This window comes from Hipposideros armiger, unplaced genomic scaffold, assembly GCF_001890085.2.
Source record: "Hipposideros armiger isolate ML-2016 unplaced genomic scaffold, ASM189008v1 scaffold_292, whole genome shotgun sequence".
Taxonomy (NCBI): domain Eukaryota; kingdom Metazoa; phylum Chordata; class Mammalia; order Chiroptera; family Hipposideridae; genus Hipposideros; species Hipposideros armiger.
The window spans coordinates 1,652,249-1,667,593 of NW_017731642.1; the positions used below are offsets into that span (position 1 = coordinate 1,652,249).

Here is a 15,345-nt window from a genome sequence, read left to right on the forward strand (position 1 = left end):
CTGCAGGAAAATGAGCCCTCAAAGATAATGCATAGTTTGTATAAATTCTTTCAGAATGTGGACTGCAACTCCAAACATAAAAAGGCAACAGTATCCCAAGAATTGAGTTTTGTGGATCTGGCATGATTGTCACCAGCAGTTTCACCTTTAGGAGACCTGGGGGCCATGGAAAGTAGCACCCAGGTAGGCTGCAAGTGCTTTTTCTCAATGAGAAAGTCTAGCTTTTGAGAAGTTCCTGTTTCCTTGGCTAAATGAACCAGAAATTTAATTTAATCTTACAGTGAGTGAGTGTATTCACATTTGTATATTTATCTTGTTTTGGGACGATATCTCCCTCAAAACCTGTAACCCACGTGAAATTTTGCAAATGTTATATGTAAACTGCTTACAATTATACCTGGCATATAGCAAGCATGCAATAAAATTAAGTATTTATTAGTGATTATTACAAAAAGAAAATTAAAATCTCTAATAATCCCACCTCTAAAAGAGAAGCTCAGTTAATATTTTGGTGCATGTAGCTTTCCTGACTTTTTCTCCTCTCTGTAAAGAAAAACAAAAACATATATATGTATATATATATATATATATATATATATATATATATATATATATATTTGGCATACTACTTTAAAAGCTGCTTTTCCACTTACACATAATATAATTTTTTCTTTTCTTATAGATATATTTTAAAACAATTTTCAATAACTGTATAATAGTTCTTTAATTTCATCAACCCATAATCTTTGGATATTCAGATTACCCACTTATATATAAAAATACATATATATAAAATACATTTATCATAAGTAGCACTTTAGTAATTCTCATCATACATAAATCTCTTTTCAGATGATTTCCTAAATGTAGAATTACTATGTACACACTCTCCCACCAACACTTACACTGTTGTCAATATATTACCATAAAATTTAACACTTTTAGTCACTGTCTTGATTTGATCTTAAATTTTTTCCTCTAAGTCACTGCAAAATTCTTAAGGGTAGTGTTTGTCTTCTACTTTTTATATCCCCCACAGTGCCAGAACAGTGTCAGGCACTAATAAAAATTTTAAATGAATTCTTACTTTAAAAAACTATACTCATTTCAGCCTTAGATTTAGAGGGAGGTCAGCTAGAGGTGCTGTGGGGTTCAGGAAAAAAAAAAAACAAAAAAAAACAATAACTCTTATTAAATATTTTAACAAAGGAAAAAGAACTATAGTTTCATTACAAACAATAAAAAGCATTTAATATAAATATGTAGTATCGAAATGACAGAATATTTATCTCAAGGTTTGAATCTTCACATTTTACCTCACATCTACTTCCAAATTCAAACAAGGAGCTATCAAAGACTAGTGTAGATTGGAATCACATACCTCTTAATCTGAATAATTACCACTAAGGAGATAATAAAATGTACTAAAAGGAATTTAAAAAAATAAAAAATAAAAAAAAATAAAAATACCCACTGCTTGGTGAAAAAGCCAAATACAACTCTAGCTTGGGGTCAAATTTTTGTTAAGAAAATTATTTTTATACATTAAACTGAAAAAAAAAAAGAAATAAAAGAGCTTGCTTGGTATCCATATTCCATTACTCACTACAGGCCCAACTGTGCAAGATTTGTTTATAGCTTTGGCATCTAAGGGAGATAAACTAAGTTTTTAATGCAGCATTTAGGAAAAATGCAAATATAATAATTTGTAGCAGTTGTCACTAATGAAGTAAGTATAGGATTAAATTTTCCAACTTCTTTGACAAGGTTTGTTGCCAAAATCATTTTGTTTCCTCATGTTATATTTGATTTTTAATGCACATGCCATAGATACCAAAAATCTGACCTAACAAATGGTATGCAAAGTATACAAAATGGCACTACTATGAGTTTGAAAATATCTGTACTTAACAGTATAGTTATAACTAGATTTACAGTTAGAAAATATCAATGAAGTATTTTAAAATCTAATTTATAACATATAAGCAACAAAGTTTAAAAACACGTCAATAATTATGTTAGTTTAAGTACACAGTTCAAACTGGGTAGTTTCTTAAAATCATTATATAACTTTAGTTCACAATTTAAGAAATCAAGATTAAAATGTTCCAATTTGACCAAATAAATGTTGAATTATGGAAAGGACAAGAAAAAAGTACTTTTCTACAATGTTTAAACACAATCATTTATGGTTCTAATGATAATTTTCCATAATAACATAAAGAATCCAAAGACTTTAAAATATGCACAGGACACACACAGATGGAAAAATGATTTCTATAGGAGCTTAATGTATGATACAATCTGGGCTTGATTTCTAAAAAGACAATTGAGGCCCCTTTTCTTTATAGCAGTAAACAACTTACTGTATGACATGTAATGTAATACCATATTTTGGGAAATTTCAAACATTCATAATCCACAGGAAAAATACTCAACACTCCTACACTATTTTTTTTAAGCCCACAATAGTACAGTCTTTCAGTTACAAAGCCAGAAGCCAGTTATAAAACCAGTACTTTTCCACTAGAGTTACTTGTAGGGCAGGGAAGGGGATGTTCGGCACTGCAAACGTTAGGGTCTAAAATAAGATCATTGCAAAGAGTTACTACAACACTCGCACTGCCAACACTGTCATGGCAACAATGAACTAGCTAGGAGAATGCTCTTTTAACATTCAAAGCTAATCTTGACTCTATTACTCATGGAAATATACCAAATTTTCTTTTAGGCAGTTCACTAAAGAAATCATCTTACTTGGAATTTCTTAATGCAAAGAAGAGCCTTTTCTATACCTTATTTCCAAGATCACACGTATAGAGCCACCTTGAAATCAGCTGAAATTTATAATGACAGCATAATGAAAATTAAAACACCACAGCGAAAGGCAAAGATTTGACAGAGTTCAAATGCAATTTTGAGATGGGTGAGGGTTTAAATGAGAATTTGATATGTAATTTAATAACATCTGAAAATGTGGTTTCCCCTAGAAATACCAAAGTTGTACATTTCATCCTGAAGGAAAAATAATTTGGAAAAGAAAGTAACATATATTTTCACTGTTAGGAACCATATATTAAATTTTTATTCAGATCATGCAGTATAAAGGTGGAAAAGTGTGGGCTATGGAGTCTCACAGCCTGGGTTTGAAACCTAGCTCCCCCTCTTACTAGCAATAATATCTTGGGCAAGTTATTTAACCTACATGGGCCTTGATTTTTTTCTGATACATAAAATGGGGACAATAATACATACTCTTAGAGTGTTGCTGTGAAGATTGAATAGATTAATATATGAAAAGGGCTAAGAATTAGACTTCACATACAGAATGCCTATTCTTATCACATTCAAAAGTATACATTCTACAGAACTAGAACGATTAAGAGACTGCTGAAGATGACTTAAGATAACTTGATTCCAATGTCATGGCAGATTATAAGGGGGGCAGGCATGGGCGCACCGGAGGAGCCCCAAAGAAACCTGCCACACACAATCAAGCAAATTCAACAAGTCAAACATAGTACAAAATCTCTTCAAGCCCTGTTACCTCTTATGGGGTATCTTTTTGACAATGTAATCTTTGCTTAGTTACTTTGTTCTTAATCATATCGGCTGTCTAGGCTGGGCCAGTTATTTGGCAAGAGTGAAAGGATTGTTTGGGGCTTTCTGCTTAATACATTAGGCTCCCATTGGTGGAAGCAGAGTAGGAACACTGAGAGCACAGCTCTAATCTCCTCAGTAGAGTTTAAGGCAAGCAGTCTCTGCAGTAGATAACTTGCCTGAAGTATCAGACATGAATCCACCCAGCACAGAGGCTTCAGTTGCTTACTGACAAAACTGGCATCCAACCCATCATTTACTTTCCTGTATTATGTGTCCCTGAAGGCGTATTTGAAAGTCAAATGTTCATAAGTGGAATAACAGACTAACACATCAGGGGAGAAATCCAGTTCCCAGAGAGCTAAAATATTGCAATAATATTTATAAAATCCTTAATTTGGTTCCTAGAGGTGCTATTCCCTCAGGCTGGGGAATCTGGAAAGTAGGTGAAAACCTTCCCAGTTGCCCAGAGGGCTCAACTTTCCATCTCCTCTCCCCATTGCACTGTGTGGGCAGAACAGAATACTAATCGTTAACATTCACTGAAAGCTTACTGGGCTCCAGTAAGCATTGCACATGTTACTTCACTTAATCCTCAGAACTTCTGTGAGAGAACTGAGACTTAAGGAGGTTATGCAATGTGCTCAAGGTCAGAGCTGGGCAGAGCAGGACTTAAAGCCAGGTCTCACTGACTCCAAAGCCCATGGTTTTAACCATTATCCTCTAACACTGTCCAGATACAGGCCTTGGCCATGGACCTGTCCGTGTGCACTTGACCACCTGGGTGACACATGCAGCTGCCTGCTTACAATCCCTCCCTGCTGGTACCATGCAGACATACCAGAATTGTATGGCATCCCCAAGGAGGGAATGCTACATATCTGCCACCACTCCTAGGGCAAACCTCTGAGCAAGTCCAACACTTACCCTGGGGCAGTGGCTGATTAGAAGAATCCCATGATAAAGTTGGTCATCCTCATTAATCAGCTAATATATAAAAATTTAGTGTACAAAAGGCAATTCGGTGTGTTAGTACATGTGGATACAAGGTGTGGGATGTAGTCAAGTCAGTTACATAAAAACTCTAAACATAAAATTCCTAAATGCTAGTTTGGAGTTTGACTCCTTATCTAAATGACCTAGATCAATCAAGTTCATCATCTTCATCATCATCATCATCATCATCATCATCATCGCCAGTATTTATTGAGCACTTACTATGTACCAAGCCAACTTCTACATGCTTTTCATGTAATTTAATTCTCAAAACTACCCTGTGAGATTGGTATTATTATCCTCAATTTACAGATAAGTAAGTTTCAGAGTTTGTTCACAATTAAATTTGTATAGTATATTGAAGTTTACTAAATGCTTTACCAATATGATCTTTAATTTTTATAATCACATCACAAAGTAGATAATAAAATTATGTTACTTCACAAATGAGGAAACTGAGCCTAGAGGTTAATTTATTCATAAAGATATGGCTGGTAAAAAATCTCTAACAAGATCTTTAAATCATTCTGAAGTTGTATCTCTAGTCAATGTGAGATTGTATATTTAGAATAGATGGTTAGAAAATAAATCAAGAAAAATAAAACACAAGCTTCTCTTGATTTTAAGTAGAATCATTAAAATTAAGTGAAACTTACAGCCTTTCTTTTCACATATCAAAAGATAGATAAGCATAGTGTTTGGCATACAGTAGGCACACAACAAATACCTAATGAATATAATGAGAAGAAATAATTCACTAGGCTCAGTGGTAAAATCTATACTGTTTCAATAAAATTTCAATTATTTCTTATACTCAGAAGCTCTCTCATCAACAAAACTGAATAAATTTAGATTATATTTTATGATTTAAGTGTTCCAAGGTATACATTACTTGTTAGTAGAGAAAGTAGACACACCTTAATTTGGTGAGGTGTAATAACTATCAATGACTTTGAGAGACCTTAATTTGTGAGGAAACCTGTCTCCCTGTCATTTAAATCACTTTTTACTTTAGAAAGGCTTCTCTTAAATATGTCCTTCAGTACCATGTAACTCTACCACTATTTTGCAATGTTTGGTCTTTATCACATGATCGGAAGAATTTCTTGCTGTGTTTAGGCTATGAATAGCATTTGAAAAATTACTCAGTTATAATTATAGACAGCTAACACCTGCCAACTTGCTAGAAAATGAAATCATGTAAAATTTAAATATGAGTGTGCAATGCTTGTCAAACACTGAAGTATCAAAACAGTAAATGCTCACTTTTGGTGGTGTAAATAAACTAAGATTCTAATTAGACTTTACTGAATATTACACATAGAATTGACAAACTATCCTAGCTAATTTTTAAAAAATTATATATATATTAGCTTGTCAATTTAAACAACTAAGTTAAAAGACTAAATGAATATTATTCATTTAATGAATATGTATATATTAAAGTTGATTTGGGTAATATGACTCACAAAACACCATAAATTTTATTTCCCTTTAGTATGGTTTAAAAGCTTAGGAACTTACCTTCAGATAATTTTATAATATAAGTAATAATTTATAAATCTATGAAGACCTTTCCCTTTTTAATTAAAAATAGGGTGAGATTTAAATAAAATAGTAAAATAAAAGTAACTCTTGTTTCTAAGGTAATTCCATATTTCATTGCAATTTAATTGAATTTTTCTCTATATAAAAGAGATTAGAGCATGAGAAGGCAGATAATTTGTGTTGCCAAATTTCACTTGAGTTTTTTCCTTATAAATTAAGACATATCACAAATTGTGACAGTCTACTAGGAATACACAGACTTTTAACAATAAAAATGGCAACTGGGAAAAATCCAATAAATGGTCCTAATTGTTATCCTACAAAAACTCCCTAAGTATTTCCAGTGAAAAAGCTTTTTTTTTTCAACAAGCATCTTTAAAAGAGTTTTTTCTATGCACAAACGTTTTGGTGAATGTATCTTTATCGACACTAGTTTAACTTGGTATAGTAACCAACAGGAAAAAAAAAAAAAGCAAAGCATGAAATTCCCATAGTGTGATATCTAGCTTAGGTTTTCATACTTAAATTTCTAGTCAGCCCTGTACCCCTAGCAATACAATCATCAAATAGTCTGAAGAACACTCACATGCCCCCAAGTATACTGTGCCAGCATAATTAAAGTACTAGGTAATTTCTTCAAGGTCAACTAAGGTCTAATCTCAAACTTAATGTAATAAATGTGATCTAGAAAAGGTGGGTCAAAGTAAATCCTATTTTCCATTTATGTCCATTAAGAAAGTAGATATTTTACCACAGTGTGAAAAAAAATAGACTGATTTAAGAAATTGTGATAAGCAAGAGATTAAAATTGGTGACAAGGCTTGCTGGGTACCGATGTATTTCCCACAGTACTTTCATCCTTCTATGCATTTTAAGCACTGTACCCCCCCCCCAGCATCTCCCATCCTTCCATAAATTCTAAGTTTTCCCGTGTCTATAGTTCCTCCAGTCCATGCCAATTTGCCACACATACATATTGTCTGTTTTTAAATATGAAAATTCTTTATGATTAAGACATAACACATATAGGACCCTGTTGTATCAAAGTTTTAAGTGATTAATAGTCCTTTATTATACCCAAGATTCCACAGCTACTTTTTGTCAGGTCAAAGTTTCAACAAACCTTAAGTTAGCTGTTTGAGTTATTAATTTATTACCTATTCAAATGGTTAAAAGATATCCTGCAATTTTCTAATGGCTTACCAAAAGGAAAATATAACTCTAAACAAAGAGAACAGTATACTTACTTTCTAATTATTTTATTCCATAAATGATCTGTATAACATTTTAAGGGCACAAAAGTGTTAAAGATGAAAACATTCTAATTAAACTAAACTATTATTTAATAGCAGGTCCTTGGGCTGGCTGAGTGGCGCGTTGGTAAAGAGCTGGCTTGGGACACCAGCCCTGAGCAGCAGGGCCAGGGTTCGGATCCCACATATGAGGGCCTGGGACGCTGCGCCCTCTACAGCTAAGATGGTGAACAACAGCTCAACCTGGAGCTGAGCTGCCATGAGTCGACTGCGACGAAAACGGCGTAGGCTGCAGTGGGGCTGCAGTGGGCTGCTGTAAAGCTACCGTGAGTGGCCAGCAGCCGGCGTGAGCTGCCATGAGCCGCCATGAGCGGCTATCCAGTGGCCGGTGACCGATCTGCCTCACCCAGGAAGAGCGCAATGATAATACCAACATGGGCCTGTGAAGCAATGTCCTCCACAACTAGAGTGAAGAACAAAAGGACAGCAACTTGTCTGTTCCCCTTCCCCAATTCCCCAACGCTGTTTCCCTCCCCCAATTCCCCAAAATCTTAAAAAAAAAATTAAAAATAGTGGGTCCTCCATGATATTGTGAACCCATTACCTTAAGTTGAAATCTAATAAGTGTTTAACATCCCATTTTCCTACAAAAACAGTACATCCCATTTATAAACCAAACAGTAACTACATTAGAAAAATATTTTTTAAATTAATCATTCTGGATTTTGTTGATTTGTTTGTTTGTTTTTTCATGATAGAGACAATTTGGGGGCACTGTACAAGGAATAAAATATTTAAAATCTGAAAATTAAAAAATAATAATGTATCCCTGTTAGTTTCAATCTTTCTGAAAAGTCAAAACAAAACAAGAGGACAGGATGTCTTTACATGTTATAAAGAGGACACTGAGAGTAGATAGTGCAGTTACAATTCATCATGTAAGCCAGCAGGTAAAAAATAAAGATAGGCTCTTTACTTCGATTTCAAACCATTTAGAAAAAATAAAGTTAAAGATTTGCCTTTACTTTCTTCACATCTTCCATTCAAACAAGCCAGACAACCTGAGGGTAAATAGTGTTCTCCTCTGAGCTCAAAAGCAAGAAAAGGAAGTGGTCAAAGATAGGAATGAGAGGAAGCACTGAGTAGAGAAGCCAAGAGGCTTCTGAGGGAAAGGGACTGAGTTCTCAGTGTGTCAATAAAATATGAAAGGCTAGAAAATAGTGGACATAGAAGAGAGAAGCTTGTGTAAATACTGAAAGAGGGCTCTCATATCTAAGTTATCTAAGATATATCAATGTTTATGTGATATCTAAGAGTCAGCAGTGAATATTTGAGATGCACGACCTTAAACTTTTGGCAGTAAAAAAGAAATCAAAACAATCATTTAAAAAGGCCAAATCTGGTTCTACAATGTCCCTAACTTGTTATGTTATATTTTATAGCATCATTATAAAAAATAATTATATTTCTAATGGAGTAGAATCTAAATAACTAGAGCAAAACAATATATTATCTAGTTAGATATAAGAGCAGTTTTAATGGCAGCCTCTGACTAAACCTGATTGCCTTCTATCCTTCTTCCTCACCAACAGAAATTATTATTATTATTATTATTATTATTATTATTGAGGTTTTTTTAGCTGAGCCCTCCTGCCACCTGTTGGAAGCTCAGTGGCAGCTCAGCTTGGGCACCGAACTGCTGTTGCTCAGAGCTCACACTCTTGAGCGAGCTCTTAACCAACGGAGCCACTCGGCTGGCCCACCAACAGAAAGTCTTTGTTCAAGAATTTCTCTCCTGGGCTCTCCTGGCTCTTAGGGGCTAAATGTGGATTAGTCCAAACCAAATGTAGAATGCCCAATTTCCTTGCCAATGACTGGCTTAGAAAAGGGCATGCTACCCAACCCTGGTCAATAGAAACTAAGAGGAAATCTGCTGGAGGATTTCCGGGGAAAGCTTTTCTTCCTTGATAGACACTCGGGAAGAAACTCTTCTTAGCTGCAGATGGTCATGATGCCTGTAGCAACACTGCAACCATGAATGGAGACAGTAGTTGCTATATTGAGGAAAGAACAAAGAGATGGAAGGCAAAAAGGTAACGTAGTTCAGTTAATGAATCAATCAAGCTTGAAATTGCCCAACCTACAGACTTATTGTGCCAAATAGTAAACTTCTTATTGTTAAACCTACATATTATATATTCCCCTATTGGAGACCAACTGGATAATCCAACTGGAACTATAACAACTATAAATGTGCACCATTCCCAACAGCTAAAGTTTCATTTTTCACTAGGGGGTAACAATCACTTCGCTAAAGGAAAGCCTCCTCCATCCCACTTAACCAAGATAAATACTTCGTTACTTGGTCTAAATTTTCTATCTTAAGCCAAATTACTTTCAGACATTTGCAGAGGAAAATGAAAATTATCAAATGACCATTCTTGGAAAAGTCCTTGGCTATTTTGGATACTCCTCAAAACCGTTTGATGTATGTACATACACTCATATCTCCCCCCTTAATTACCATGCATCATCAAGACTATATAGTTCACCAGCCAACTATATTAGTACACTGGGTCAGTGTTATCACTTCTGTGCCTTTGTTTAGGGAATCAATCATATAAAAAGGTATTACAGGGTTAATTTAAAAACAAACAATGCAAATTAAGCCTCCTATGAGAATAGAAGAATTTCCTCAAAAGCAGGGAACAAATCTTACTTATCTTCCAGTCCCAAGTACAGTGCTGACAGAGAAAAGGTCTCAAAAATGTGTTGAACAGATTTAAGTATATGGTCATGAAATCAATAAATTGAGAACAGGAATACAAACATAATCCTATCTCCCAATGTGCCAATTTTTTTACAGATTTAGTCATTTTAAGTTGAATTCATCCTACCATTGTCCCACCATGTCTCCCTAACTGACTACAGTTCTCTGAGCGGAACTATATTATAGAATTAGGATCTTCAGGAACAGTTGAAGGAATTGCAAATGCACTTCACTCAGCTTTGCTGCTTTACTAATGAATAGCAAAAAGCATTATGGAGTGCTACAATTTGAATTATTTGGTTTCCCTTGTGAGTCTGATGCTAGAGTGTGAGCAGTGAGGATGTGGGTGGAGGGCAGTGAGGGAAAGCAGTAGGTAGAAGCCAGACTGATGCTGAAATTCTTTAGATTCCACCCTATTTTAAAGGATTTTAGGCAGACTTTTGGTCAGATTTTCATTTTAGATAAATGGTTCTGTAGTTACATGGAGGATGGGTATAAAGGTCGAGGATGGGTTAAGTCTGGAGAAGTGAGAGAGAACAATGGCAGAACCAGAACAGCGGTAGTAGGGGCAGAAATCCCTTCAGGAGCTATTTCTAATAGGATGTAACATAGGCAATAGTAATCTCAATATGTCTTAAATAGAATTCATCATTCCCCATAAACTGACCCTCTACCACTCTTCTGTCTCAGGAAATGATATAATTTTCTTCATCTCCTAGATCCAATTAAACACTACATCCTATGGTTTCTAACTCCTAGCTATCTCCCAAACTCATTCACTTTTTTCCACTATATCCTACTTCACCATCATTTTTGCTTTGGATAAATGGACAACCGCCCAACTGATGTTGCACATCCACTCCTGACCCCTGAAATCCATTCTTTGTTTCCAAAGGGAGCCTTCTGATAAACCATGGATCATGTCACCATCTTGCTCAAAACCCCTCACAGGCTTCCCATTGTTCCTAGGATAAAGTTCACAACTCTTAACATGGCTTACAAGATTCTCTATTATCTGGCTGCCTAAAAACAGAATTCCAAACTGAGCGTTTCTAATGTGCTAGGGACAGTGCTATGCTTCGCAAGCATTATTTCATTTTATTCTCATTGTGAGGCAGGAACTATTAGCATTCTCCTCATTTTTCAGATGAGAAAACTGAGTCAAGGAGAGATTATGTAATTTACCTAAGGTTGTAGAGCTAATAAAGTGTTGGGGTCAGGCCTGACTCCAGAGCATGTGCTTAAGCTTTCACACTCCCCTCATCCTGTATGCTCCAACCACACTGCTTTACTTTCAGTTCTGAGAACTCATCTGCTCTTTTTGGCCATGAGGCCTCCAGACATATTGTTCCCTATGCCTGGAATGTCTCCCTCAAAAGTCTCATTTTTGCCAGGATAACATTTATACATTCATCAAATCTCTGCTTAAATGTCATCTCTTCAAGAAAGTCTTCCCTTACTATCTAAAATTACATTGTTTACTTCTTTATAATCTGTCTCACTTCAGTAGACTGTCAAAATTGTTCACCACTGGTTCCCAGTTCTTAGAAGAGCATTCACCTGGGGTTCCATAAATATTTGTTAAAGGAAGGCATGACTGATGATATGGGGATGGAAACTCCCTAATTTAGTAACTTTGTCTCTTCAGACTGATAAGAAACAAAAAGAAGCCAAATATAAATTTGTTCATCCACTTGATATTTATTTAGTACCTTCCAGGTCCCAGCCAATACTTTTGAGAACTTACAACCCTCCCACGTAGGCATGATTATAGCACAATATAAGCAAGTATAAGCAAAGTGCATCTATTGCAGGAATAAAGTGCAATAGATGTAAAGATGAAAAAGAGGGTATAAATCTATGGCAAGCCTTTACAATAGAGTAGATTCTTGAATTGTTTTGCAGAATGAATGAGTCTTGAAATATATATCACAAAGTCCATGTATTTCACTTATGAAAGGGGAGAGCAGCATCCACTATATACTGGGGCACTATATATCACATTTAATTTTCACAACAGCTCTGTTATTAATTCCCATTCTATAGATGTGGAAATCCAAACTAAAACAAGTTAAGTAACTTGTCCATGGTTATGTGGTACATTAATAAAGGAGTATAATTTGACCCAAGGCTATCTGACTCCAGTACCCATTTACTTACCATTATATTACAGTCCTTTGACCCTGTACTCCCCAGGGCCTAATTACTTCTGTTTTCATTATAACTCTTAATAAAATTGGTTATCTGGTTTCCCATTCTAACATAAATAAGCAGCAAATTGAAAGGTTCAAAAAGAAACCAAAGTGAAGTATACTAACAGCAAAGAAAGGAACAGGAAAACCATAAAAACTGAACACAAAAATTCAAAAAACATGGATCATATAGTCTTATACACTCCACCCTTAGCTCTGCTACAGTACTTGATGTGCATAATGATGACCACGCTACAAAAAAAGACTGTTGTAGTCACTATAGTCTATACGATAGAGAAATAATTTTGATGCTTAAAAGGGTAAACTTTAGGTATCTAGAAAATTAATTCCTCTCTGGTAAACCTGGATAAATGAATTGTAATGATTATTTCCAAAGTGCCTGTAAGAAAAAATATCCCAAGATCTTAAAGAGTCTTCATTTTATGGACACGATTATTTTCCTATTGCTTTAAACTAAATTCAAGCCAGAACAGAAAAGCTGTCCTCTTAACTTCCATATGTATACCCAAGAAAATCATAAATTTAAAAAACTCACATTAGACTTTGAACAACACGTGTGGATTGAGTAATTTAGACTGAGAAGCAAATAGTGTTATTGAGCATTATTAATATCTAAAAACAACCTCTTAAAAAAGAACCATATTAATAAATCTAACAAAATGGGATAAATCATGTACAAAACAAGAGGGAAACTATGTTTAACCTGTTGCACTCACAATTGAAATAGGTATGTAAAGGGAAAAAAAAGAAACTTAAGCAAACAAAGAGAAAGCTGGTTGAATAATTGACCATAAAAGTGTTTCTATCATATATTCCACCTTGTTCCAACTTTTAAATCTGAAGATTTCAGCTCTTTTATAACATTAGCTTTTATTATTTTGTGTATTAATAATTCTTTTTTCTTTCTTTTTTTTTAAAGAAAGGTTGCGCTTAGACAACAGATCCTGGATTTTTTTTGTTTTGTTTTCAAGAGAAACGGAAAATTGTTTCACCAATTATCTTGAACAAGCTAACAAGGGAACACTTAATATCCTTTATCATTTTGGAGGCTTTTAAATGTGAAACATTCCACACAGAGCACTGGTTGTAATAATGTAAAAAGCATACTAGCTACATTTCCCAATAACATGTAAAAATGATTATAAGGAAAAGTCAGTCTTTACTTGCAACTAACTGTAACTCACATATTTTTTTCTAGGAGGAATGTAGTGTCTGTTAAAACTCTCTAGAAAGACAATACTTGTTTACTTATATTCGAAAATTGCTTTTATTTTAGTTCATCTTGTACAACTTTGGCCCCAAATTCAATGTTTTACAAAACACTCTAAATTTAAGATGTAGAGTGAATTCATAGTAAGAGTTCACATAACAACCTATTAAAGTGAATTTAAGTGCAAGTAAAATTTTACTGTATTAGACAGACAGTTTTAATTATAATGCTCTTCCTTACCTGGACGCTCTTCAAAATAAACTCACTTTTCTCTCTTACATCTTTAAAGGGACACCTCTTAGAAAGCATAAGCAGATGAGCAAGAAGCTTATTCAACCCATCCAAAGAAACAGCATTTGAAAGCCCGTCTGATGGACAATAAGGTGTCTCTTTCACCGAACGAAGATACTCAGTTTTTCTCAAAATAATTTGCCTAATGTTTTCCAGTGCTGTCTCTCTAGTAGTTGAATCTCTACTGCACAGTCCATCCCATCTCACTTCATTCTCTCCTTCAGCCATGACAAATGGAGATTTTTTTTTTCTTTGCAGTCTTCAGTTACCTTTCAGCATGTCCCCAAAAGCACTTAGGGTTTTTTGAACAAGAAATGTAAGAATAAAAATCAGGGAAATCGAATCGTCATGAAAACACACGTCTGGGTGGCATTTGGAACCCGAAGTGTTTTATATTGATGGCTTTCAAACGATCTGCAAGGTAGACCTCACCCTCTCCTACACGAAGGGGCAGTCTTCTGGTCGGAGACTTAAAAAAGAGTTGGAAAGTTGAAACCTTACAGTGCTGGCTTTGCTGGACAGGGAAGTGTTCTCCGTCTCGCGGGGTCAGCGGATATCCTCACGTTGTGGAGCTGTCAAATCCGTGCTCTGCCCCAAAAGGCTGGTAACAGTTGAACGCCCTCCAGCCATTCGGGTTTATTTGTCTGTGCAGCCTCAGGGTTCTCGGGAGCGCTCCCACTCCGCCCCTCCTCCGGCACCAATCCCCGCCCTCCGCAGCTCCTCCCTGCGCCTCAGCGGCTGGCTGGACACAGTCGCGGAACCGTGGCTCACTGGCCGCCGCGGCCGGAGATCCAGGCGTGCCCCGGAGGCAGCAGCCTCCAGCAGCTGCTGTCTCGGCGGCGTCGTTACAGGAAAGTGCTGCGGCCTTGTTGGTTCCGGAACCCCTGGCAGACGCCGTTTCTTTCCCGATCGCTGCGTCCTCGCTCGCTGCCCGCTGAACCAGACGCGCACCGGACTGCCCTGCTATCCCCGAGCGCGGGTTGGGCTGCGGAGCTGGTGGAACCGCAGGGCCGGAGGCGCAAAACCCGCCTCTTCGCCCAGCCCCATCGGTGGGGCTCGGCCCAGAGGGCGGGAGCAGGGAGGGGAGATGGGGTCCTCACCCCCAGCCCCTCCCCTTTCTCCGCCCGGCACAAACCAGGAGCCGCCCCTGCCCTAGCGCCCTCTTCCCCGCCCAGGCAGACGCGACCCGCGGAGTCAAAGCCATTGGGAAAAGCCCCGCCCTCCTCCAGCTACCTCTAGACCCCCAGTCCGTGCGCGGCCGCAAACGGCTGCCGGATGCTACGCATGCGTGATTGCGAGCAAAGCGCATGCGTCTTAAGGGCGTTTGTCCATATCTTGAGTTTTGGGTTGTCTGGACTGGAGAAGGGAAAAAAAGTAAGAAGTTTAAGTACATTGAAACTTTCATAGACAAAGCAAGCACGGCAAAGAGGACACGGACGCGCTCCTGGAAGAAATTGAATCTAA

General features: G+C 36.6%; 1 protein-coding gene across 2 annotated transcripts in view; it reads right to left on the bottom strand.

The window, feature by feature from the left end:
* Window positions 1-14,564, bottom strand: part of SESN1 (sestrin 1) — a 103,817-nt gene extending 89,253 nt beyond the window's left edge. Inside the window, exon 1 of one of the 2 annotated variants that reach the window (XM_019658984.1) lies at window positions 13,831-14,564. In XM_019658984.1, the coding sequence (XP_019514529.1) occupies window positions 13,831-14,109 (279 nt within the window). In that variant the 5' untranslated portion in view covers window positions 14,110-14,564. The remainder of the gene's footprint in view (window positions 1-13,830) is intronic. The other variant, XM_019658986.1, reaches the window with a different exon arrangement.
* Window positions 14,565-15,345: the final 781 nt, after the last annotated feature.